Here is a 25,407-nt window from a genome sequence, read left to right as displayed (position 1 = left end):
AAATTAGAATTAAGATATCGATATACACTTCTCATTCTGGACTGGGATTGAAAAATAGGGCACTTCCTCTAATTATTTACCTTTATACTCTGCAAATTTATGCTTGAACCTCATAAGCGCACCGTATCCATTAAGACGCCAAACAATCCGAAAGCATCAAGTTCTATCCTCATGAAGCACAAAACAATGCAGTTCGAACGCGTCTACTGACGTAATCGAAAAGCGTCATAAAACATCTTGGTCATAGCAGTCGCCATGTTTTAACGGCACGCATTAATGCTACGACCCAAATAAATCATTTGTATACAGTTCGAAAAAAGATGTCCATTAAATATTTTTAAAGTTGCCACAAAGTTTCTTGACAGTTACCACAATAGATACCTATTGACAGTAAACCCTAAATCGACAAAATGATCATTTTGAATATGGCGGCCATGTTGGAATGAATCAAATGAACATACGGCAAATACGCTAACAGAAAGGGTGGTCACATTTACATACATTGATCCAAAAGTGTAGTATTGTTATGATATCCTTAGAAATAATGCTATGACCTAAATAAATCATTTATATATAATTAAAATAGATATTTTCATTTAATATTTTTGAATTACCAGAAAGTTTTTTATAACAGTTACCTCAAAAATCTGACTAACAACAATAGACCCTGAATCAACAGCATACTCGTCTCAAATATGGCGGCCATATTGGAATAAACCAAATGGACTTACGGCAAGTACGCTAACAAGTAAGATCGTCACATTTACATCAATTGGTTCGAAAGTGTAATATTCTTCCAAAGTCCTTCGCAACCATATCAGCTAAGAAGGATTTTATCTTTATTTCGAAACTATATCGACCACTCCCCAAAAAGATTTCAAATTACAATCCAATATTCGGATCCAATTTCAGATATACATTACGTCTCCAATGTTGTGGCCATTTTGAGACGGGCCAACAAAAATCCAAAAGTATGCCAAAGTACAAAGTCTTCACATTTGAATGGTATAACCCATAAGTGTGGTGTTTTTACAATGTACATCACCAAATGCCACCGTATATTTAGTTTATACTTTAGTTATAAAACTGACTCCACCAATCTTCGAGATTTACAATACAATCATATATTAAAAAAAGTATAATTTCAAATTCTAAAATGTCGAAATAATCATCTGAGGGACAATATCCTATTGGGAAATAAGCTGATGTGTCCATACATAGGAAGAGAAGAATGACGTAAGTATAGAAAAAGATCTTTACCTCAATCAGTCATAGTGATATTAGTAAAAGTGGAAGAGTGTTAATACTCAAAGAAGGGGAAGAAGAAAAAAGAATTGAGTATATGGAGCATTATATGAAAATTGAAGTGCAAAAGACATGTGAAATGATCACACAAACATATGACATCATCATGTATAATTAATGATACAAATCGTTCTCATTACATTATTACAAAGATGGATAGCTAGTATCATTGATACTTGATATTTCATGGCGGTTCAACTGCCATGAAAAGGATGGTGGAGAATAAATGCTTGGGGCCTCCCTCCTCAGCACCATCAGAATGTGCAGCCTGCTGTGCAGACAGTCCGCATTCTGAGGGTGCTAGAGAGGCACCATGTGACGCTGAGTCAAATGCCGCAGCAGCACGCTTTCCACTGGACTGTTTCTGCTTGTCAGACCATTTTCAAACTCCTAATATGGGCAGGTGAGGAGACTGCCAGCTCTGTGGCAGTCTCCTCACCATGGGTCTGGTGGTCAGGTTTTCTGACTGCTGAACTCGTAATCAGGCCCTAAAAATTTATCCAAGGAGCCAACAGCCACAAAAAAACAAAAAAAACCTGCAGGGCCAATCCCAATCTGTAATAAGGCACCAGCAATTTCGGAGAGGAAATAAAAAAACATAAGTACAGGACTAAAAGCTAAATTATGGAATACAACACACCAGAACAGGTCTCTACTATCTTCTGTTGCATTTGTTTCAATTTGCTTAAATGAAGTTTAAAAACTGTGAGTCACTGACAATTCCTTGCTCTCTGCACCTTCTTGCTATATCTTGGAACTGATCATCTGTAACTCATGTACTCTCTTGGTTGTGAACTTCTTACGTGGCAGAAAGGAAATTGAAGGTAAGTTTACTCTTTATATAGAAATGTTTTTTATGGCTTCAGTCTTGTGACTGTCAGTGAAGTTTGGATGTAGTAAGAATTATTGCTGTAGGGTATATTACAGGTACAATTCAGCAAAATAAACCTCCCTTCTTTATGATGTCATTGTCTACATAACACGTTAAAAATATCCTATAGATGCACCAAGCTTGTGATCAATAGAAAACACAAAGTGAAACGCTCACCTGTAAACGGTGCTCCCTGGAGCCTAGCAGGGTGGTTCATAAACGATAAATGATCTTTTGGGCCGAATGGAGAAGTGCTTTCCACAGAGGGAGTTTCAGGTGTGAAGCTTTCAAAGTCATCTTCATCTTCCTCCATTGCAGAGACAGGGTCAGGTGACGTTGACTTTTGCTCTTCCGATGTTACTGTGTTGGAGCCCAGTCCTTCCATGATCTCATCGCAGCGAGCTATGAAATCTTCACTCTCTGGGCTAAGTGTCCTCATAAGAGTCCTCACATTTGAATTAACATCTGCCTCTGATGATGATTCAGGGGTGATGTCCGGTGATATGTCCATTTTAGAAATGTCATGGCTTGTCTCTTCCTTTGTTTCCTCTTGACTCAAGCTTGCGTTTTTTCTATTGTGCGTTTCCAAGTCTTTATCTTGTTGAGTTTGAGCAACAGGGCCATTTCTCATTTCTGGAGCCCGAGGCTCATTTTCAGATTTTTTGGGTGAGTTGTCAGTTTCATCTTTGGAAATAGCCGAGTCCTGGGCATCCTTGAGGGCACACAACCTATATACCATAACATCATCCTGAAAATCTGACTCCTCTATGTATGATCCTTTAATTAGCATGATTGCATTCTTTTTCATCTCCTGTATGTGTTTAGGTGGCTCTACAGGTGAAGCTGCACTTGTACTTTCTGTGTCATTGCAAAGCTGGGACGAGCTTGTATCCGAGCCAGGGGATATTCCAGTATCATAACTGTCATCCCACTCCAACTCCATCTGCAATCTTGCTCCCAAGGTGGACAACTCAGCAGAACCCAAATTTAATGGAGGTCTCCTTTGCAGTCGAAACACAGGGAAGTCTTGTTTTATGCTATTCTCTTTAGCGAGTGCCTGGTAGGAGGCATCAGGGTCAGGACTGTACCCATCATACGGAGAAGACCACACTTGACAATCCCTCATACAACGAAGAATGTTTGCTTGAGCGTCCCATAGGTACTGCAGATAGCTTATGTCCACAGCTTTTCCATATTCAACAATGCATGTAGATTCAGACACTTCAGTACCAGATGATTTATCACCTGAAATTAAATAATAATTACTAGTATTTAAAAGGGCACTGACTTATATAATAAACACGTTTTACATGGGTAACCTTTTTACACAATGATTTAGTAACTGTAAACATTTTTTAAAAGAGAAAGGTGGGAGATTTCTAGAAAGAAATTGGGAGAATGTATTTCCCCATTGACTTCTATTGGGGCCTGATCTGGGTTACTGGTATGTATGGGATTTGCAAATCTGCTGCCAAAGGATCGGATATTAGATACGCAAATGTACGTTTTTTCCCCCTTATCAGGAGCACGGAGAAAGCACTATGGCAGGCTGAGAGAGTGTAATGCAAGTGCTGTGCACTGGCCTGCAGGAGCAGGTTACTGGCAGTGCATACTCTGGGTTACAAGAGACCAGGCCCTGTCAGCTGAAGACCGCAGAGGAATCAGGTTTATACATGTAGGAATCAGGAGGTGGGAGACTAGCCTTGAAATTGGTACTCTCCCACCTCGATCAGGAGGGTTGGCATATATGCAATGGGTGCTCATGAAAACCTTCATCACTAAGAAATCAAAACATGTTGAAAACAAGATTACATACTAGAAGATATAAGTATGGGATAGGGTTGAAATGTCGGAAACCTTTTTAAAACACTGTGACAAGGAAAACTTGAGCACAATCAATAAGAAGTCATCTTTAACATTGGTATTCGTATTACATAACACGATAAACATTTACAAATGCAATAGGCTTCACCTTGTCCATCTCTGTCTCCAAAACCCAAGCAATGGCAAAGACATTTGTCTTGCTTTTTGGAGAGGGTAGCTAAGCATGTATATTAACATACCAGTTATATATGTTCACTTGTTCTGGTTTTCCCCTTTATGGAGACTGCCTGAACTATAATGCATTTAAACTGATTTACATTAGTGCCCTGGCATATTCAAAGCATGGCTGCCTACAATATGACCGGGATTACTACCAATGAGCCAGGGCCAGCATGTTGCCAGGGATCACCCCAATTGTGCCACGGCTAGCATACTGTCAACTATTACAATCATTGTGCTTAGAACCAGCATGTTGCTAGATGTTACCACTATTGCCGCAGGACCAGCGTTTTCCCTAAAATTACTGCGATTTTGTAATTGTTAGCATTTTACCAGGAATGATCACAATCACACCAGGGCTTGCCTGTTTCCGGGGATTACGACAATTGTGTCCGGTCAAGCATGTTGCCAGAGAGAACCACCATTGTGGCAGGCCTAGCATTTTTTTTTTTCAAGGATTACCTACCATTGTGGCACTGTCAGCATGTTGCCAGGGATTTCCATCAGTGTGCCAGGACCAGTGTTTTGCCAAAAGTTACCTCCTTTGTGCCTAGGCTAGCACGTTGCTTGGGTTCACATCATTGTGCTGGAACACTGTTTTACGAGCAATTACCACCATTGTGCCACAGTGAGAATGTTGCCAGGGGCGACCACCATTCTGCAATGGCCTATGTTGCTGGTGATTACCACTATTGTCTTCTGAATAATAGACAGTGTCTCCACAAAACCAAGAGAACAGAGCACCTGTATCAGCAGTAAGAACAAATTTCCTTTTAAAAAAGCCAATGAAATCCTTGAATCTCTCACAGCTGCAAGTAGTTGTTGTGAGAGCTTTAAGGATGTCTGATTCGCTTCTCCAAGAAGAAATTTGTTCTTACTGCAAATTACTACCATTGTGCCAGGGCCAGTGTGTTACTTGACTTTACCAAGATTGTGCTAGGACCAGCACTCTGTGAGAGATTAGCACCACGACGCATGAGCTATCATTGTACCAGGAATTAACACCACTGTGACAGAATGTTGCCAAGGATTACCATCATTGTGCCAGAGCTAGCATATTGCCAGGCATTACATCCACTGTGCCATGAATTGTAGCCTTTCTGTCAGTGCCACATGTTACCAGGGATTACCACCATTGTGGGGGGGCCATCATGTTGCCAGAGATTTCCATCATTGTGCCAAGATCAGCATGTTGCCTGAAGTTACCACCACTGTGGCCTGGCTAGCATGTTGTTAGGGATTACCACCAGTTTACCAGCCAACTATTTTACCACTAATTATTACCACTGTGTCAGGACCAACATGTTCCAAGGATTACCATCAATGTTTAATTGCCTGCATTTTACCAGGAATTGCCCCCAGTGTGCCACAGTGAGCACACTGCCAGGGATCACCACCACTGTGCCAAAATCCAGCATGTTGCTGGTCATTACCACCACTGAACCAGGACCAGAATGTTGCAAGAGTTTACTACCATTGTGCCAGGACCAGTCGTTTGTGAGGGATTACCACCATTGTGTCAGGGCTAGCATTTTACAAGAAATTACCACCATTGTGCAAGGGCCAGTCAATTCCCAAGGATTATCACCATTGTGCATGGGCAGAGTATTGCCAGGGATTACTATCATTGTGATAGCGCTGGCATGTTAACAGCCATTACCACCTTTTTGCCACTGTCAGCATGTTACCAGGGATTACCACCATTGTGCCTGGACAAGCATGTTGCCAGGGATTACCACCATTTTGACAGGGTCGGCAATTCACCAGGGATTACCACCATTGTTGTATGACCAGCACCTAGCCACAGTTAATAATGATTGTGCCAGGGCCAATATTTTACTATGAATTCCTACCACCGTGTCAGGGCCAGAATGTTGCATGAGATTACCACCACAGTGCCAGGACCAATATAGGCATTACCACTGATGGTTCAGTGTGTTGCCAAGGACTAGCACCATTTTACTAGAAATGATCACCATTGTGCCAGTTCCAGCATGTTGCCAGTGGGTACCACCATTGTGCCGGAGGCAGCAGATCACCAGGAATTACCACCACTGTGACATTTCCAGCATTTCAAGGGTGAGGCAGTGGACATGGTAGGGGAGAGCAAGCAAATGTGCAGTGAGTATGATGTAATTGAAGTAGATGAAGTGAAGGAGTGAGAGGGGAGCACGCTGAAGGTCCTGACTGAGAGAAGGTGAGTGGGAGTGTCAGCATCCACCAGGTGTTCATGGGAGGTGAGAGGCCGGCACAGTGGCGGCATTAACAGAGATCTGCTTCACCCGCCAGTGCATCTCCATCGTCTTTGCTATTACAGCAGAAGGACACACTATCAAACTGCTTAGCAAAACTGCTTTAGAATTGCTTGCAATGTGCAGAATGCCTATTTTCTATTCAACCACAATACATTTTGCATCAAATTCACTGCTGTGTGACGCCAAAGAAGCAAAACCTAGCTACACAAGGTAGAAAGCGAACATCCAGAGAGAATTTGCATGACAATGTTACAATTACAATTTACAGAAGTAAAAACAACACAGTTCATATAGGCTTCTTAAAGTTAAGCTTTTCTCGTTCATTTTCCATTTCTTTCAGCCTGCAGTGGACATTTCAAAACAGGAAATCAAACGCCAAATTGAGAAGTACCAATGAAAAACGAAGAGAGAATATATTTCATAGATAACCTATATCGGAGAGTCTCCGGTAGACAGGGGCTACTGGGCCCCAACTGTGGCCTTTTGCACTGGTGTTCTTGGGCCCCCACACAGCAGACCTCTCAACTAGGAACCAAATACTCACTTTTATGAGAGAGCACAAAGTGCTCCGTCCATTCTGAAATCTATCTTTGGGCTTGAAACCACGCCCATGCCACGTCAGTCACTTACATTGGTTCGTGGGCTTGCCTTTTAAAATCCGCTTGCTTTCATTTGTGAAAGGCATGCATACGTCATGCCTTTTCCGGTGCTTAGCCCACCTACACAGCACCGGTAAAGTACTAAAAACATACGAGGCTCGATGTTTTCAGCCTGGAGTCCGGACTACTTTATCTGTTTATTTTCCACACAGTGCGATCGTGCTGCATTTTATTTTTGCTTTACAACGCTAATAGCTCTAACTCGAACAAATGCGAGACCCGTTGCATTGAAAATGCTTGTTAGCACTTGACACTCAGAGTAGGGAGGCAGAGTATTGGAAAGCCTCCTTGAGCGAGGTGGTGTGAGCTAGAGACAAACAATACTCCATATTGTTCACTGTCTAGTCAGTGCTTTTTCTAATCAAAAGGAAAAGTACTTTATTACACACACCACTAAATAAACATACAAATAACAAATATATGCAAAATGGCCAGTAAAAGTGCAGTTCGTCGCTCAGTCTAAAGGGCCTGACAACCAATAGGGAGTGCATACTAAATAAAAGTCCCACAAGTCAGGTACCCCTTAAATATCCCCTCTACCTCTGCGCCTCTACGATAGAGGCACTTCTAATAATCTGCCCAGGAGCAAGTCCTGAACCCTAAAAACCCAATACCCCGTATAAGCCTATCACAAGCTGAGGAGAGCATTTAATAAAAGCCAGACCTACTACATTGATCAGTGTGTCACTACAAATATTAATGGGAAAATATAAAGTCAAACAACTCACAAAGCAATATTGAAACACCAAGGGGTAGGACCACCTTTCAATAATATAAGCAGGGATTTACTGTCAACAATGTGCGTGTACATAAAGTGTTCCAAAACAACCACCGGACCTAGTAGCAAGGTTCCCTGCACTCCAGAGAAAAAAAGACACATTTCCCAGCTTAATGAGGGCTTCCTATTGCTGAAAATGTTCCTGGGTTCATGTATGTCATGACCAAGGAGACTTAGGATGACAAAATAAAATGGTAAATAAAAGTCCAGTGCACGTTTACCACTTTCCTAGCAGCCCCAATTGCCATTTCCAGTCATTGGTGGGACCCATGCCCATCCCAGAGCAGACTTTAGGCATATTTTCCTAGGCGGCCCCAGCGCCTTCCGGTTTGCAACATGTAGCTATGAGCACTGATTTCAGCGGTAATCATTTTTACATCTATTCCTGTGTGTGATTTAATACATAAAATGTTGTGACAGTACAATTAATGTGTAACACATAATGTGCCTTCTTGATTGGCCGCCATAGAGTATTAGGCCTGCACATATGCTGTTTAAAAATACTTTTCTTTTAAGAAGGGTTTTCTGTTTAGTGTATTAGCTGAAATAATATGAAGAATTCTTGTTTTCTGCTGGGCCTGAAGCTGAGCAAGGCCACAGCGAGAAGGCATCATACTGCTGAATTCTAGTTAAAGTATCAAATGTATGTAATCATCTCCGCTGGATAACTAACTTCTTTTGTTTGAATTTGTATCTGTACTAATGAAATGCATTTCTTTCGAGGGAAATGATTCAGTGGAAGAAATGTTGCTACATCTTTGTAACCACTGCTTAGTAGAAGAAAATCCAGAGGAGGCCAAACAAAAAAGCCTACAGATGACAGTTGGAAGAGAAAGTTATAGAGATACATTTAGTTCAGTTTTGCAGTTATGGAATAAAGCAGAGACCAATCAGTGACTTGCAAAAGCTTTTGTAAAACTTTCAATGTATTTTTGTTATCTAATGTTTTGTAATTGGATGTTCTTTCTTGGCCTGACACATCTGCCCAATGGAAAATAAGTAGTAGATTTAATTTAATGTTGTGCGCAGAAACAGTTTAAGGCAGTTCGTCATTCATGGTTCTTGGGAGCAGTCGTTCATTGTTCCTTGCCAGATAGTCTACTAACACTCTGGTATTTTATTTTTTTCCTGAGTTTATCTTGCCTGTTCAATGCTGAACTAATTTACTGATGGGTAGTGATCCTATAGTCCAAATTCTAAACCATCCCCATTTCCTGTTCCTGTCCTTATGCTGATGCCGAGGTCCCCCTGATGAAGCAGAAACTATGCTGACATTTCCTTAGGGTTAGGTAATTATGTAATCTGTGCATTGTTATTTGTCTTTTGTTTTTCAGGTACCAACTGCTACTGTTTAAATACTGCTGCTGTTTTGAAAGCGCCATAGCTAGATGGTTTCTAAATTAGTGTTACTAAATCTTTTGCATGAAGCCCAACATGCTAATGCTAATCTGACATTAGTGAGGTGTTACCGTTTTACCTACATATTGCTATCACTCTATTGTTGAATCAATGTATGTAATTTCTCTTGCTCAAATATTGTTGCTATTGATTTGTGTTTTCATCATTGAAATTGTTGTTATTATTGCTTTGTTTAAATTAAGATTCTTTCGGAGCTTCGGTCAGCCTGTGATGTTTCTTTATTTGTACCAATTGGTGTCGGTGCTCATTTCTGTGACCTTAGCATTGTTAATATAGGGAAATAAACATTTTAATTGATACCAAAGGTGTGGTTATTCATGGCCAAATGGGTCATGGTGCATTTTTTACTGATTCTCTAATGATTTGCATTGTCTAATGTTTGTTATTGTGCTTTACAATATTGGTTTCAATATAATTTAAACAAGTCAAAAGGTTAATCGGCCTTAAAGCGATGTCGTCAGCTTACTATAATCATTATCACTAAAAATAGATAAGCCAAGGCTCCGCTAACAAAGACCATAGCCTTTTGCTTTGCTGCAAGCTTAATCTTTATTTCTTCATAATAGACCGAATGCCCGCTCGCTCAGTCTTAGCTTTTTTTTCTTCTCTGTTTCACAACTTGGGTAGGAGGCCTCAAGAGAGGCCACCACCACCCGTAAGGTCCCTGCTTATTCCCTGTCAGCTGGCACTGTCTCCATGAGCGTCAATTCACCAAAGGGCCAGTGGTAGTGGAAGTGACATCACATGCCCTTTGACCTTTACATTCGGTCACACACTTGCTTACACAAACACACAATCACACATACCCACTCTCTCACATAAACACACTCTGACCAGCATGTATGCACAAAACATACATTTAAAAGCATTTTTTGCTTACCTCAACTGCTAGGGATGGTCATATGCAAGGTAATCGTATTCCATTTTAAAAAATACTAAACGTGAATAATATGCTATTATTCATTATTAGTGTAATATAAATTGACAAAAAGCAAGGAAATTGCAGCACCAACCGATGCCCATGAGGATGAGCTGCTCCTGTGTTTCTGGTACTGATTTTGCCACCTCTAAGGTCAGGGGTCGCAAATGTAGTGCCAGGGGTCACAAGGGGCAGGCCATATGTCGCAGCTGCGATCCCTAAATGACGTCCATGACTGTCTCCTTGCCAGCGAGGGAGAAGTCTCCTACATCGTTCTCCTGCCCAAGCTCAGTATGGCCAGAAAATGGTGCAATGTGTAGTGCATGCTCCCCAGACATGGGGAGTGTAGGGAGGTACTTGGAGATGCTCTCTTGACCCTGGCCCTTTCCGGGGTCTCAGGCATGGTGGTACCATCAGCGGTCATCTTCTTCCCCAGGGACACTGTTCCCTTGGGTAGATTTATGTGTGTTTTCTCCATTAGGCAGTGGCTCTCCCCAGGTTAATAAGCTCATTTAGGGATGTGACAGTGCTACATATCCGATATGTGGTGATGCTCGAGGACACTAATATCTCCTGGTGGGAGACTATAATCAAATTGCTGAACGAGGATGGCTCTTGTCGACCCGCTAGCCTCAGAACCCTATTGTGCAGCCCAACACATGCAGCTTTCTATAGATAGCCTCGTAAAGGCGAAATAGATGGAGTTTGGGCTAGTGAGCTCCTGCAGTAGTGTTCGTTTTAGGGCTCCTGGTAATTACATTTTTGGTATTTATTTTTTATCTGGAGTGGATTCCTAACTGCTCTCCCCATAAAGACGTACTGCTCCAAGCTTGCCCACTAGCCCAGTTAGCTCCTAAGCCTGTAAATCTTTGTGACTACAGCACGCAATGTCTACTTCCAACAGCAGGACCCCATTTCCCTTGGTATTTATGGAGAACACACAAATTGCAATTGTGTGCATGTGATATATATGATCACATGCCCATGCTGGTGGAGATACACTGGGATAACGAGTAGGAAGGTGGAAAGGTGCATCAGTGAATAAGATGTAAACAGAAAAAAAACACATCATAAATGGCAAAACTTTTTATAAACGCAAGACACTGTAAATGACATGAGATGGGTGTTTAGAACAATTAACTGGCACCACCAACCCTCACCCCAAAATGATCTCTCAGACACTTTTATAAAAAGAACACAGGTGGGCCTACAGACTTCAGACCCACAAAAGTGACTTAAACGTTGATATTTCTTGACTAACACAATAGGCCGTCGTCTGTATTCTTTTATGGGTAAGCATACAGGGACATCCACGGTCCTCTGTTGTTGTCCCATGAAATATGTCAAAAACATTGAACCCTGTAAACATTTTCTCTCGGCAGACTATAAGATCTGAAGTATACTCCAATATTGTAACCAGTAGTGGCCGCCACAAATCTGAGGGGTGTGGGGAGGGGATTAGGGAAATTATCATTTTTTAAAAAGTACCTGTCCTACTGCCGGCATTGCTGGCCACCTTGCTCTTCTTCTCTCCTGCTCCTGATGGTGTCCTAGCAGTTCCTGGTAAACTACCACAGTCCCCCCCCTGCAATCCTGGTGCAGCTCTCATGCTAACCCTCGAATGAGAGCAGCGCTAGGAGTGGTCTGAGTGGCTTTGTCTGTCGCTGAGACAGTGCATGGGAGTCTGTGCTGATTCACCAACTCAGCTGTGCAACACAGCGGTGTTGGAGAAACTTAAGCACGCATGTCTGTTTGGTCGGCCTAAGACGGCCGGCAAAACTGACAAGAGCACATTTATGTGCACCCCAGTGACTCGACTCGACTCCACTCCACTCCACTCCACTCCTCCTCCCCCTCCCCCTCCCATGACCCTGCAGCCCTCCCTGCACACGCTGGCTCAGCCAGCAACTTAAAAATAAAGCAATAATAAAATATTGTTTCATTTTTCAGCTGCTGGCTCTGAGCCAGGGGGCGACGCTCCTCTGCAACTGCGGCGGGGCAGTAACTGATTGTAACTGTTCCTGCTTGCCCTTCATTTTTACAATGAACTCACATTCAATATTTGACTAATGAAATTCAAACAAAACGATGATGATATAACACATACAAGCCCTTTTGGCTATCAATGCACCTTCAAACACACTAAGTGATGTTATATGCAATCCAACGCAACTGCATGAGTCATGCGACATACCAACAACTTTAGAGCATTTCAAATGTTAAAACTTATGATGGAAGAAGTACGGCATGGCCTTCAACATGTTTCACTTGATGTTAACCGTCACCATTTTGTTGATATTAAATCTTGTGTCTATTTCTGCCCACCTGACAGAGTGTGACTACAGAGCCAGTTCCACCACGTACCCTATGGGGTAAGTCTGATAAAAGTGTAAGTCTACCACATAATTATCAATATTTACTATGGTTGTTTCGTTCTCATTTCGTTTCGGACAATATGATGAAAGTTTATCACTGCCACATTCACAATGTGTGCAGTGACCACACATTTGCAGAGATTTCCATGTGTTTTCTCACTTACATGAAATAAGAGCTATTAACAAACCGATTTTATCTTTTTACCCTGCTGCCACCGATGACAAGTTTGTCCTCCCGCATTTGTAAGTTTGCATGAGAGCGTGCATGTATTTGTATGTTTCACATAAACAAACTCCAGCCATGATAGTGGGAATCACTACTGGATTCTAGTGCATATCTCTAGGTAATCTTTGGTACTGGTGAAGCCTGCATGACCTGTTTAGACAAACAACAATGGGCGTAACATGTAGACCACAACAGAGCACGTAAGGCCATTACTACTCTCAGGCCTCCATTAAAGTACTACTCTAGTGCAATTTTTTTTTAGTGTTACCAGGATGACCATCGTTAAATAGTGTTTTTATAGTTACATCCTAGATAATTTAAACTTCTTTCATCCTTATAATATCAAAGAGCTCCCAGAATTCTGGTTGAGTCCACCCAAATGAACAGTCATTCTATGGTGAGAGTCCAATGATGACGTATGTTATGAAATTCCGTGGGTGAGGACCCTTTTTTAACTTTACTGGTTATACACACAGGGTCTCGGAATTAGAGTCTTTTGACTCATTCTGCCTAGGTGGTACCTTAAGTTGCTTGAGGAATGTGAGTGGGAGATGGCAGGGGTGCCCAGCACAATCTCCTCTTCTCCCTGTTATTTGAAAGGTTACACTCCCTGTCTGCACTCCCCAGGCCCTTCGGCCTCCTGCCCACTTTGAGAGTGCCCATGTTTCTATTTTGGCTCAGGCAGTCCTCCTCCAGAATCTACAGAGGTTCGAGGGAGCCCTAGCCCTAAGGGTTCCCTACATTTTGATGTCCCACCGGGAGAGTGAGAAGGACAGTGCCACTGGTCCTCAAAATATAGGTCACACATGTCCAAGTAATTACAAGCCTAGAATGCCCCTTTACTTCAGGCTGAGGTCTATCCACGTGAAATCCCGCCTTCCTAGTCTTCTTAAGTTACCATTGCTTCTTAGAGTTCTTCCCTTGTGTCAGAATTTAAAGATGGATGTGGAGATTTTTAGAAAATAGGTGTTTCTACCCAGCCCAAAGGTGCCACATCACCCCTCCTCCCCTGATCCACCGCCCTGCACAGCATTTTTGTAATTTGTCAAAATGGTGAATTCAAGCTATGAATGATGAACAGCTCTTTCAGAGCTATTAACTGTTTCACTAATGGACATCAAAAACGGTCCCTTATCTTCACAACTTAAAAGTGAGTCCGATTTGTGAATGGTTCCAGGGGTTGGACTGTCTCTCTTTGTTTCTGTGAAACAGATAAGTCCTTTGGGCCTTATTTTAAAAAACAGGTACTGGTGGTTAGCACTCAAAGCCACTCGAAAGACGTTTAATATGAGTGAGACTCAGTCAGTGAGACTCACTCACATCAGAGCTCCAAAAACCAGTAGGTCCTAACTCATCAAATCTAGGGGTATTAAAATGGGTCAGAACCAAATACCTCACAGCAAAACATTTATCTAGGAGCCAATTCTGTCTTTATGAACTCATCCACTAAAATACTATACAGCTCAAACATGTAAAAACGAATAGTATAAGCTTGCTTTGTAAGGTACTGCAAGAATGGCATTTTTTTCTGCTGAAACACCACCAACTGGGGCTTGATGATGACTTTTGAAATTAAATCTTCTTTTAATATGACCTTTTGATATAGGCACATCACTCATGTGGCCAATCATTGTCACAAAAAACAGTATCCAAGATACCCCACTAAGAAAATGGAAAATAGATGCATTTACACACTCAGCCCATCATTCACTGAAGCAGGGCTCAGCAATCCATTCCTGGGACATAAAAATGGATACCAAAAGCATATTGTGGTCGCTGATGATCTTAAACAATGACATATACCTAAACAGAGGTCCTATCCAAAGAAGATTTCCTAATAACATCTGTATCAGTAAATTGAAATGCAGTGTGCGAGATACTGCTGATACCTCAGGATTGTGCTGACTGTGCATGATTGATCTGCAGCACACTCGGTTAACTATTGTGGTCTGGTATTGATGTATGTATATGCAAAAACATACTCCACATAGCAATTTGCACAAAAAAAGAAGGTGTATGTATAAAGAAGAATTATGTGATCCAATTCAATTGCTGTTTGTAGGCTGAAAGGTCAGCATCAGCAGTCATATGGCAAACACCTCATATGATGCTCTACGTTTACAAAGTAAACATATACGAAATTGTGATTTAGAAAGGCTAGCTATTGACCTTCATTTCCTGAGGTTAATTATGTGTCAAAGTGACAGAATGTGCTATACTTTAATGAGTAAAACTATTACTTCTTCTCAAAGAGACACCCTGTGTCATAAGTCTACATGGTTACCATCTATATAAGCATGTAAAAAGGTTAATGACAAATGTTATTTGAAGTTATTTCTTACACCTTCCTCCAGATATATTTACGTGGAGAACAATAGGGGCATAATTCTACATATCTGACAAGGGTTTCATCTGGCAAGTTAGGCAGAAGTCTGGTCATAATTTTGAAGACTAGGACAAGCAGACTGTACAGATGCCCTCCTCCATTGAAGATAACCATCCAGCCTGGTGTTAATAGTGTAAGTTAGGAGTATCTTACCCAGAGTGACAAATGTAAGTAGCGAACGTCCACCTAGCAAACCACTGCAGTAGTTCAGCTTGCTGATGACTGGTTTGCGATATGCTCAAAGTCAGTAAGGAACAGGATATTAAGGCAGATCCTGCAGTTCTTCAGTAGCTAGCATCTAACAGCAGAACGTATTATAAAGGAATCGAGACACGTGGTATGAGTGTAAAGTACACAAAGGTTTCTGCCAATTGTATTAAGATGAGGATGTTGATGCTAGGACGAGAAGCATGCAGTTTTAACATGGAAGCAGATAATTTATGTCTCAGACAAAAACTCCGCACAAGAAAGCTAAGGGACATAAATAGCACTGCCTGCACCTCCATGACTCGATCACTCAAACCTGTTCACCTCCAAGTAGGGGACATGTGTAGTTACCTGAACACCTTGCTCAGTGCATCCTCTCATTCTCTACTCATCCAAACTCTGATATGGCTCTCGAGTTCACATGCTGGCTTTCCTTCTATGGGCTGCAGGTTCAGCATGGCTTGGCTGTCAAGTACTACAATGACTTGTCCCTCCATAGTTATTTCATATCCAGAGCCACAGTGTGGGATGGAACATTGAGAACTCCCTTAGGCAATTGTCTCATGTACCCTTTAAAAAAACAGGATCTGCCCATGTGCATTCCAAAAAGGGGCTTGTATGGGACAAACATCAGTACTATACGTTATATTTTCCAAATGAAAGTGTAAGGCAAATTTAGTGCAACAATAAAAGAAGTGAAAGGGAAAACAGAGATGAGACACTTCATGTAAAGAACACCGAGAATATGAAGCTACCTTTCAAAAAGTCAAGTAGGTCTGCCTCCAAGCCTTACAGACGGAAGCCTAACAGTGCCTCGGTGTGCATCTTTTCTCATCAAATTCTACTGCCTGACCCTGTGTATGCCATGTCTAATAATGCTTTAAAATTGGGCTAGTTCGTGTTTCTTGCCCTAAACTGTGCCCCCAGGGCAGCAGTAGTGTGGCGGACATAGGAAGGTCAAAATTACTATTCTAACTCCAGCCCTAGAATATTTGCGAAAAGAGCAACTTTCCCACAAACATTACAGGAAGCTCATTCAATATTTCAACTCCAGTCCTAGAATATTTTGGGGAAAGTTATACATTTCCAAACTATCTTTACGAATGGCCGAAAAGCAGCAATTTTGAATGGCAGAATGTGCTGTCCTGAGGGCGCAAATCAAGGAAAAAACAGTAGGAATACCTAAAATCGGATGGGCGTGCATGCAAGTCTTTTGTGTAAATGAAGTTGCTGCTACAGATAACTCATTTTGGAGTTAAAGTGATGTTTATAGTAGCTTTAACCCATGTCTGCCGGGTTGGGGGAGGTGGTTATACAGTCGTAATTAATAAAAAGGCATCTAGTAGGACATTGTTTTAGACCCTGGCAACGTGATCATTTAGCTAGTGAAAGACTGCAAATAAACGACATCAATAACCCACAATAGTGTACTATTAGTTGTGGGTGTTTGCTTATTTGAGTGATTAGCTGGAATGCTCTAAACACGATACTAGTGTACACATCAACATCGTGAAAGTGGGTGCACACAGGAGATGCAGGTAGTCAAGCACTGATAAGTGTCGAGTGAGTCATGAACAGCAACAGAGCATAAAAATTGCATATCTACTAATGTAAGGAATTCAATTGATTATTCTCTTCACATAAACCCAATTTACTTAATGATTGACTAAGGCAGTAGAGACATATTGAAAACAGTCAAACTGCGTATATGTTGCTAATCTCCAATTCCACAAAAAAGGATACACTAATTTCAGTCCGACACAAAAGAATTTACCTCTTCTGAGCAGTTGAACTACTAAAATATCAAATTAGTCAGATTATATTTGCCATACATTTTATTTCCTATAACTCTTGTTGAGGAGATATTCTGCCATTCTTGGCTAGCCTATTTTGACGGAGGGATATAAACTGAAAATGAGATGGCTTATAATATCAGCTCAACTTGAATCGATGGAGAGGGCACGTAACCTCATTTTCAACTAGCATCACGTTTAAGCCTACAAAATCTAAAAGCCATTTTCTGCTTAAATTGGAGGAATCTGCTCTGCTCTCTCTTTCTAGAACTGATACAAAATGTTAAAGTGCAGTTTAGTGATAACATATTTGGCTGTGATGGAGAATCAATGATCTATGTGTGTTGAAAATGCATCCTCCCTTATTCCAATGAACGTCTTAAGTGTTGTAAGCAGATGGGACGACCTGGGCAGTTGTGAAACGTGTGTCATTGCCCAGAAGCATGTTCTGGCTAGCTACCTCCTTGAATACGCAAGGCAGATCACTATTTTGCAGTCACAGCTGTCATGCACGGCAGGTAATGCGTTTTACAAGTTTCCATTTGATGTGCAATTGATTCTATATATAGCGGTATACTGTATTAAATTTACCAAAGTAAGATCTGCGATATGCTACCTTATGCATCCCACCTACAAAACAGTTTATCTTGCACATCCTGATTGTTTATGAGGTAGAAAAATCAGTGATCTAACTTTCAGCGCAGTGTCATTCATTAAAAAGTGTTTTGACAGCAAACAGGCTAATACTTCAAAGGCTTCAGACAGACCCTTTGAAAGTGGAGCTGGGTGTGAAAAATGAGGATGATGAGTGGTGACCTCACATTGGGTGGTAAATGCTGGCGCTGAACTGAGGGAGTTGAGAGATGTGACATGGCTGCAGTGTGGCACACTACAGAAGGAGATAGCCCTCTTAGTCCCAAGTATGCAGGTTTGTAATAAAAGAAAGGCAGAAGTGCCAAAATCTCTTAGTTCCCTGCTGGATCAGAGTACAATCACAGGACGAGCTAGAGTGCATATTCGATGGCTGCCTGAGTATCTCGTATAAAACACACTAAAGGTGATGGGAAGAATGCTTGCAATATGTCTAATCACTGGCAATTGCTTAGGGTAGCATTCCAAACTATAGTTCTTTTGCCCTCCATGCCACCCCAGTTTGGACTCAGTCTTCACCCTGTTGCAGTAGGAGCAGTCCAGCCCAGGTCCTCCCTAAACCAGAACACAAGCAGCCCAAGACCTGCCCTGCCCCTGAATACCTGGTATGCCACTGACAGGGATCTCCAAGAACTCTCCTGAGGTGGTTCTCAGTCAGAAAGTGATGGATCTTGTTGACAGACAAAAACAGGTATTTTGTGAGGGGGACACATTAGATCTACTGCCTAGGGGGGCTCAGAGACTCTAACTCTGTCTTCATACAGCTATGGAGTGGCGTTGATAACGATTCATCCACAACCAGTGATTGTTATCTTTTAGCGATGACTGCCCTTTCAGCAAAACTCAATGTGAAGACGGTGAAAGAGTCAACAATGGCATCATCTCCCTCAAACAGAGGTTATAACAAGCAGTTATAACTAACACAGATTATATCCATTTTGTGTCAAGATATGGAGAAATGATTGGGCTCAGACTGGGTGAGAAGAGCTCTGCACAGATCACTCCTGTGACCTGAACACACTGAAAGTGGCGGTTAAGCAACAAACTATGATAAAGAATGATCTGAATGATCGCCCCTATGTAGACATTTACTGCTTGTCTAATCTTCCTGAAGGGATCAACAGGGTCAATAAACATATTTTTGGAAGAGCTTCTCCCTTGTGAATTCCCTAATTAGACTGCCCTGCCCATCGTACTGAAACGCTAACTGCAGAGGGCATTTGATGGCCTGATATAGAACCATCACATTATGGCTTTGGTCACAGTGGAAAGAGATTATTGTTCAGTAATCCTGCAAGTGTAATACCACTGACTGAAGATGACTGAAGTTCTTAGAGCAAAGGTGTTGTATATTTGCCATAATGAAGAAGATTTGACTGCATAGCACAACAGTTTGAGATATGTGCATATGATATTGTGTAGTGATGTATGTGGTAACTATCAAGCTGCTTATGGTCAGCTCTATTGTCTATTCAGTTTCACTGATTTCCCTGCCAGTGAACCTGAAGTGTGTTGGCATACTTTCCCTAAATTATAATGAGTGAACTTGGAATTGTTTTAGATGTTATGTAACTTTACAGTTATACATATGCAGTATGGGGGAGTTGCCACACGTAGAACTGTTAACCCTCAGCTCAGGATGGCAGCAAATATGTACTATTGAAATGGACTATTGTTGTTCTACATGTTATGTTGGCTCATTCATGTTAATGTGCATTGAATGATATCAAGGGTACCCGCAGGAATTATCAGAGTTAAGTGGGATAATGTCTAATGGGAAGATCTGAAATATCACAGAATGTGGTCCTCAATTCGCCGGAACCAAGTCCTTACATTGCAGAAGAGACATCTGAATAAAGAGAACACCAAGATCAATCTTCTGCCTTGACCCCTGCTTCCTGAAAAGTACTCATTTGAATGTAAGAAAAGTGGAGATTCTGGTGTAAGATTATCTTCCAATGTTTTCACTGAGTGCACTGATGCTCTGACTTCTATGTTGCTTCATACTTTTGTACGCCCATGGGACAGTGTGTATTTGTGTGTCTGTATATGTGACTGCACTGTGCTGGCAACATAATTCTGACAGGCAGGTGCCTTTGATGACGGTTAGACTTTTAATCCTTGGTGTGGTCTCCCTTAACTTTTTGCCTCTGTTCCCCAGGTTGTTGATGTGTGCTGGACTCTGATTTTGCTGTTTTTGTTACTCTGGGCACTTGACCACTTCTAGCAAGTGCTCCTTTACAAAATGTGAATGTAATTGGCTTATCCATGATTGGCATCTTTGATTTATTAGTAAGTCCCTTGTAAAGTGCACTGGAGGTGCCAGGGCCTGTAAATCAAATGCTACTAGTGGGCCTGCAGCACTGGTTTTGCCCCCCACATAAGTAGCTCTGTAATCATGTCTCAGACCTGCCACTGCAGTGCATGGTGTGCAGTTTTAACTGTAAATTCGACTTAGTAAGTGTGCCCATTTGCTAGGCCTAAACCTTCCCTTTTCTTACATGTAAGGCACCCCCTAGGTAGGCCCTAGGTAGCCCCAATGACAGGGTGCAGTGTATAGTTAAGGTAGGACATATAGGGGGTGATTCTGACCCCGGCGGCAGGGTCGGCGGGAGCACCGCCAACAGGCTGGCGGTGCCCCGCAGGGCATTCTGACCGCGGCGGTTTGGCCGCGGTCAGAAAGGGAAAACCGGCGGTCTCCCGCCGGTTTTCCGCTGCCCTATTGAATCCTCCATGGCGGTGCAGCTTGCTGCGCCGCCATGGGGATTCTGACACCCCATACCGCCATCCTGTTCCTGGCGGTTCTCCCGCCAGGAACAGGATGGCGGTATGGGGTGTCGCGGGGCCCCTGGGGGCCCCTGCAGTGCCCATGCCAATGGCATGGGCACTGCAGGGGCCCCCGTAAGAGGGCCCCAAAAAGAATTTCAGTGTCAGCTTTGCAGACACTGAAATTCGCGACGGGTGCAACTGCACCCGTCGCACCTTCCCACTCCGCCGGCTCAATTCTGAGCCGGCGTCCTCGTGGGAAGGGTTTTTTGCACTGGGCTGGCGGGCGGCCTTTTGGCGGTCGCCCGCCAGCCCAGTGCAAAAGCCAAAATACCCTCAGCGGTCTTTCGACCGCGGAGCGGTATTTTGGAGGGGGGAAGTCTGGCAGGCGGCCTCCGCCGCCCGCCAGACTCAGAATGACCCCCATAGTAATGTGTTTTATATGTCCTGACAGTGAAATATTACTAAATTCGTTTTTCACTGTTGCAAGGCCTGTCCCTCTCATAGGTTAACATTGGGGCAACCTTTAAATCTGATTAAAGTGTAGATTCCCTTTGGGAGCGGATGGACATGTGGAGTTTGGGGTCTCTGAGCTCACAATTTAAAAATACATGTTTTAGTAAAGTTGATTTTAAGATTGTGTGTTTGAAAATTCCACTTTTAGAAAGTGAGCATTTTCTTGCCTATACCATTTCTGTGACTCTGCCTGTTTGTGGATTCCCTGTTTGGGTCAGTTTGACAGTTGGGCTGGTTGCACCTCACACTAGACAGTGACACAAAGGGAGCTGGGGTGTAATCTGCATTTCCCGATGAGCCATCTGTGCTAGGAGGGAGGGGAGGAGTGGTCACTTACACCTGAAAGGGCTGTGCCTGTCCTCACACAATGCAGTTTCCAAACCCCTGGTGAGTGTCTGGGGCCTGGCCTGGGTAAGGCATGATTTCACATTCAAGAGAGACTTTGCTTTGAAGTAGGCCTACTTCAAAGGAGAAATTGGGTATAAGAGGGGCACCCAAAACCACAGACTTTAGAACACTTCTCCAGGCAGAGGTTCCTCTGGGTTTCCAGAAGAGCTGAGGAAGAAGAACTGCCCTGCCTGTGACTGTGCTTTGTGGAGCTATCCTGCAGTTGCTGCTTCTGCCAGAGTAAGAGGGCAAAGACTGGACTTTGTGTGCCTTCCATCTTGTGAAGATCTCCAAGGGCTTGATTTAGAGCTTGCCTTCTGTTGTTTGAAGTCTCAGGGACAGCAAAGACTTCTCTCTGCCAGCACCTGGAGTCTTTGGAGAGACTCCTACTCTGCCCTGTGGTGCGCATCCAGTTCCTGGGACCCTGAAAGGAGAAGCTGGCAGCCTAAGAGGAGGAAATCCACGCACAGAGCGCCATGCAGTGAAAAGATCGACACAACTCCGATCTGCGGCTGAAGAAACAATGCGCTGCCGGCTTCGTGGCTGAAAATCTACGCTCGACAGAAAAATCGACGCACGGAGCTGGAGAAACGACACGCAGCATCGCTGACAGAGGCTGGGAAATCGCAACCCGTGCTGCGTGGTTTTCAGATCATTGTGCGGCTGGATTTCCGATGCAAACACCGCTGGGAGTGTAAAAACGCTAGGCCTGCCCAGACCTGAGAGTGCTGACCGAATCGATGCATCACTCTCCTGCGGAGAGAAGAAACGATGCACCCGACCCGACAAAAGGAGAAATGATGCAAGGTCTCGCTCGTGAGTGAAATCGACGCATCGCAAACCCTTTTTGACGCACACTTGTCCTTGCAGGGTTATTTTCGACACACCCAAGGCACATTTTCACGCTAACAGTGTTAGTGTGTGTTTTAAACTACATAAAGACTCTTTTTGTTTTTTAACTGATAACTTGACTTGTGTATTGTGAATTTTTGTCGTTTTGATCTTGTTTTGTTTAGATAAATATTTCCTATTTTTCTAAACCTGTGTTGTGTTATTTTGTAGTGTTTTCATTAAGTTACTGTGTGTGTTGGTACAAATACTTTACATTTAGCACTCTGAAGTTGAGCCTACTGCTCTGCCAAGCTACCAAGGGGGTAAGGAGGGGTTAGCTGAGGGTGATTCTCTTTTACCCTGACTAGAATGAGGGTCCTTTCTTGAACAGGGGGGTAACCTGACTGTCAACCAAAGACCCCATTTTTAATAATTACACATTAGAATGTTTAATGAGGTTAGTTGCTTGTGACCATGTTCGACATTTGGAGTCAAGACCAAGAAGGCAGCAGGTGACATTATAGTCCGATGCCCCAATGGGTATCCTGACAACTCCTATGAATTATGAGTATCCCCAAGTTAGAGCTTGTTGCAGCTTCATGTCAATGAGGTACCACACTCCCACATTTATGGGCTGAAGTACTGAAGTTGACCCATTCTTAAGGAATGACTGGATGAGAGGACTAACTCTAGTTAAAGAACCAAAGAGCATCTAATAAAACCTCTTATAATCATGTTTAAGAAACTGTGTCGTTGAAGAATGACCATCAAACAGGCAGGCATGTCAGAATGGGCAGGATGACTGGGGATATATGTGAGCACACAGGGTTATTGAGTACCTTCTGAGCTTAAAAGGGTGAGAGCTATGAACTCTCAGATGTGTAAAAGCTAAATTACTAATTGATTTGCATTGATTAATAGCTAAGACTTTACATGAATTATGCTAACAACATAATAATCTAGAATCTTTGAAAGTGTGCCCAATGAAGTGGCCAACATAATATATACAACATTAATAAAGAATTTGCATTAGTAGTTTAAATAATGTGCACATGTAGATAAAATGTGAAATTATGGGCTTTGTCGACAGAGCATTATGTTAAGTTTCATGAAATAAATAAATGTTTGTAAATGTTTTTGTAAAAGCAGAGAATTAACACTTATTCATCGTTCACGCATGGCTGACCAAAGATTTGTAATGTTGCAATGTTGTACTAGTAGATGTCTTAAACTTTCTTGTGAGAACTGTCTGCTGAAATATAGTGTATTACATGTAGATGCAAATGTAGCCTTGATGCGTGAGAAGCAAATTTTCTCAGGCCTTAACAATGGCTGCACTGACTGGAACTATGATTGGAACTAAAAAGTTACCTGACGAAACTGGTGATGGGAAAGGGAGAAGAGGAGCCAATCATCAATGTGTGAAAGACTGTCTAACTATATCACAGATTTGAGAATTCATGTTTATTGGTTCTACTGTGAACACACGATTTTCTGACCAAGGACGACGTGGGAAGATGCTTTGTAGATTTTAATATATCCAGACTACACCTTGCAGAACAGTTCAGTTCTATGGCCATCCTTGCAATCTGGTGGTTCGAGTCCCGAGACAGAGCAGTTCCTGATGTCTTCTCTTCCTCTTCCGTGGCCTCATCCCTGAATTACTGTTATTGATTGCAAAAGCTATAAATGTTTTCCATAGTTTGATGCCCTTACTAAGTTGGTTCAATTAACCTAGAGCACACCGTTGCTGAGCCAGTCCCCTTCAATTTCCCCATGCCGACGCAGACCAGACGGATGTCCAACTGACGTACAAGTATATGCTTGCTGATCCATACAGGAGAGGCATAACAATTGCAAATTTCTTTGTTGCAGGTTTTGTCTTTCTTTAAGTACCAACCACTATTTTATTAGAGCCATAGTCAGATGTTTTCCAAATTGACTTTTATCTAAATTACTTTTTGCATGGAGCCCAAACATGCCATTAGAATTAGAGGGTTAGTTAGTGTGCGATATGTTGACTAATGTTATTACCAAAGGACTGATTTTACTCACCTGTTAAGTCTAGACGTATGCCAGCTCTGTTGTTCTGATCTTGTTACTATTATTCTGTATGGTAACCCCTGAATGTTTAATGATAAATGCTTTGGTTAGTTTGAGATTTTTCCACCACTTTGGTCAGCCTGTGTTGTTTGTACATGTTTATCATTTGGTTCTGAGATTACTTTATGTGATATTAGCATTCTAATCTAGGGAAATAAACTTTCTAATTTCAATAAAAGGTGTGGTTATTCATGGCCACATGGGTCATGGTGTGCTTGAAAATTACTGACTCCTAAAATGTTGATGTTGACATATTGAACTTGTTGTCCCTTTACTAGTTAAGGTTATGAGAAATATTTGTATCCATGGTGAAATCACTCTAAGCGTAGTCAAAAGGTCCATCGAACCTCGAACGCGTCCCCTTATCAAATAACGTAGAAAAACAAATAAGGCCAGACGCGTTCACAGTTTTGGTAGCAGAGGATGGTTACGTCTCCTTAAGAGGCCACTATGGTTTTCCAGTAAGTAATAGAATAAATAGTTATGTTTCCTTAAGAGGCCTACATGGCTTCAAAGTTGTAGTTATACACAGTTTTGGCAGGAACGGATGGCTATATTTCCTTAAAGACTGCCATATTTTTCTCAGTTTTAGGTACAACAGTTTTGGAGCAGAAACAAAAGGTTAATGTTACCTGAAGGGATTACTATGTCCTTAGAGTAGAGATACCATGTGATGACTTTCCCAAAGACTTTGTTCTTGCCGATGTTTGTTTGAAGATGTTCTCAGCGTTCCTAGTGTGATTTGTGAGTGAAATAAGGTTTGTGCTTGCACTGCTTAAGCTAATCGCATGTGAATTGTGATGTTTGTGAGTCATGAGGAGTTTGCATACTCCGATGAAGTTGTTTAAGTAGGGTGCGTACTTCAATGAGTGTATGTAGGGAAGTCATCGAACTTCACTTGTGTGTGACGCTTTGTG

The 25,407-nt window shown here is 42.2% G+C and overlaps 1 protein-coding gene across 5 annotated transcripts in view; it reads right to left on the bottom strand.

The window, feature by feature from the left end:
* The window catches only part of FHIP1A (FHF complex subunit HOOK interacting protein 1A), a 349,320-nt gene that overhangs the window by 63,401 nt on the left and 260,512 nt on the right, over positions 1–25,407 (bottom strand). For all 5 annotated transcript variants that reach the window (XM_069242647.1, XM_069242648.1, XM_069242650.1 and 2 more), the window contains one exon: positions 2,354–3,421. In XM_069242647.1, coding sequence (XP_069098748.1) covers positions 2,354–3,421 — 1,068 coding nt within the window. The remainder of the gene's footprint in view (positions 1–2,353; positions 3,422–25,407) is intronic.

The sequence above is a fragment of the Pleurodeles waltl genome, chromosome 1_2 (genome assembly GCF_031143425.1).
Source record: "Pleurodeles waltl isolate 20211129_DDA chromosome 1_2, aPleWal1.hap1.20221129, whole genome shotgun sequence".
In the NCBI taxonomy this organism is placed as follows: domain Eukaryota; kingdom Metazoa; phylum Chordata; class Amphibia; order Caudata; family Salamandridae; genus Pleurodeles; species Pleurodeles waltl.
This window is presented reverse-complemented; position numbering and strand designations above follow the sequence as displayed.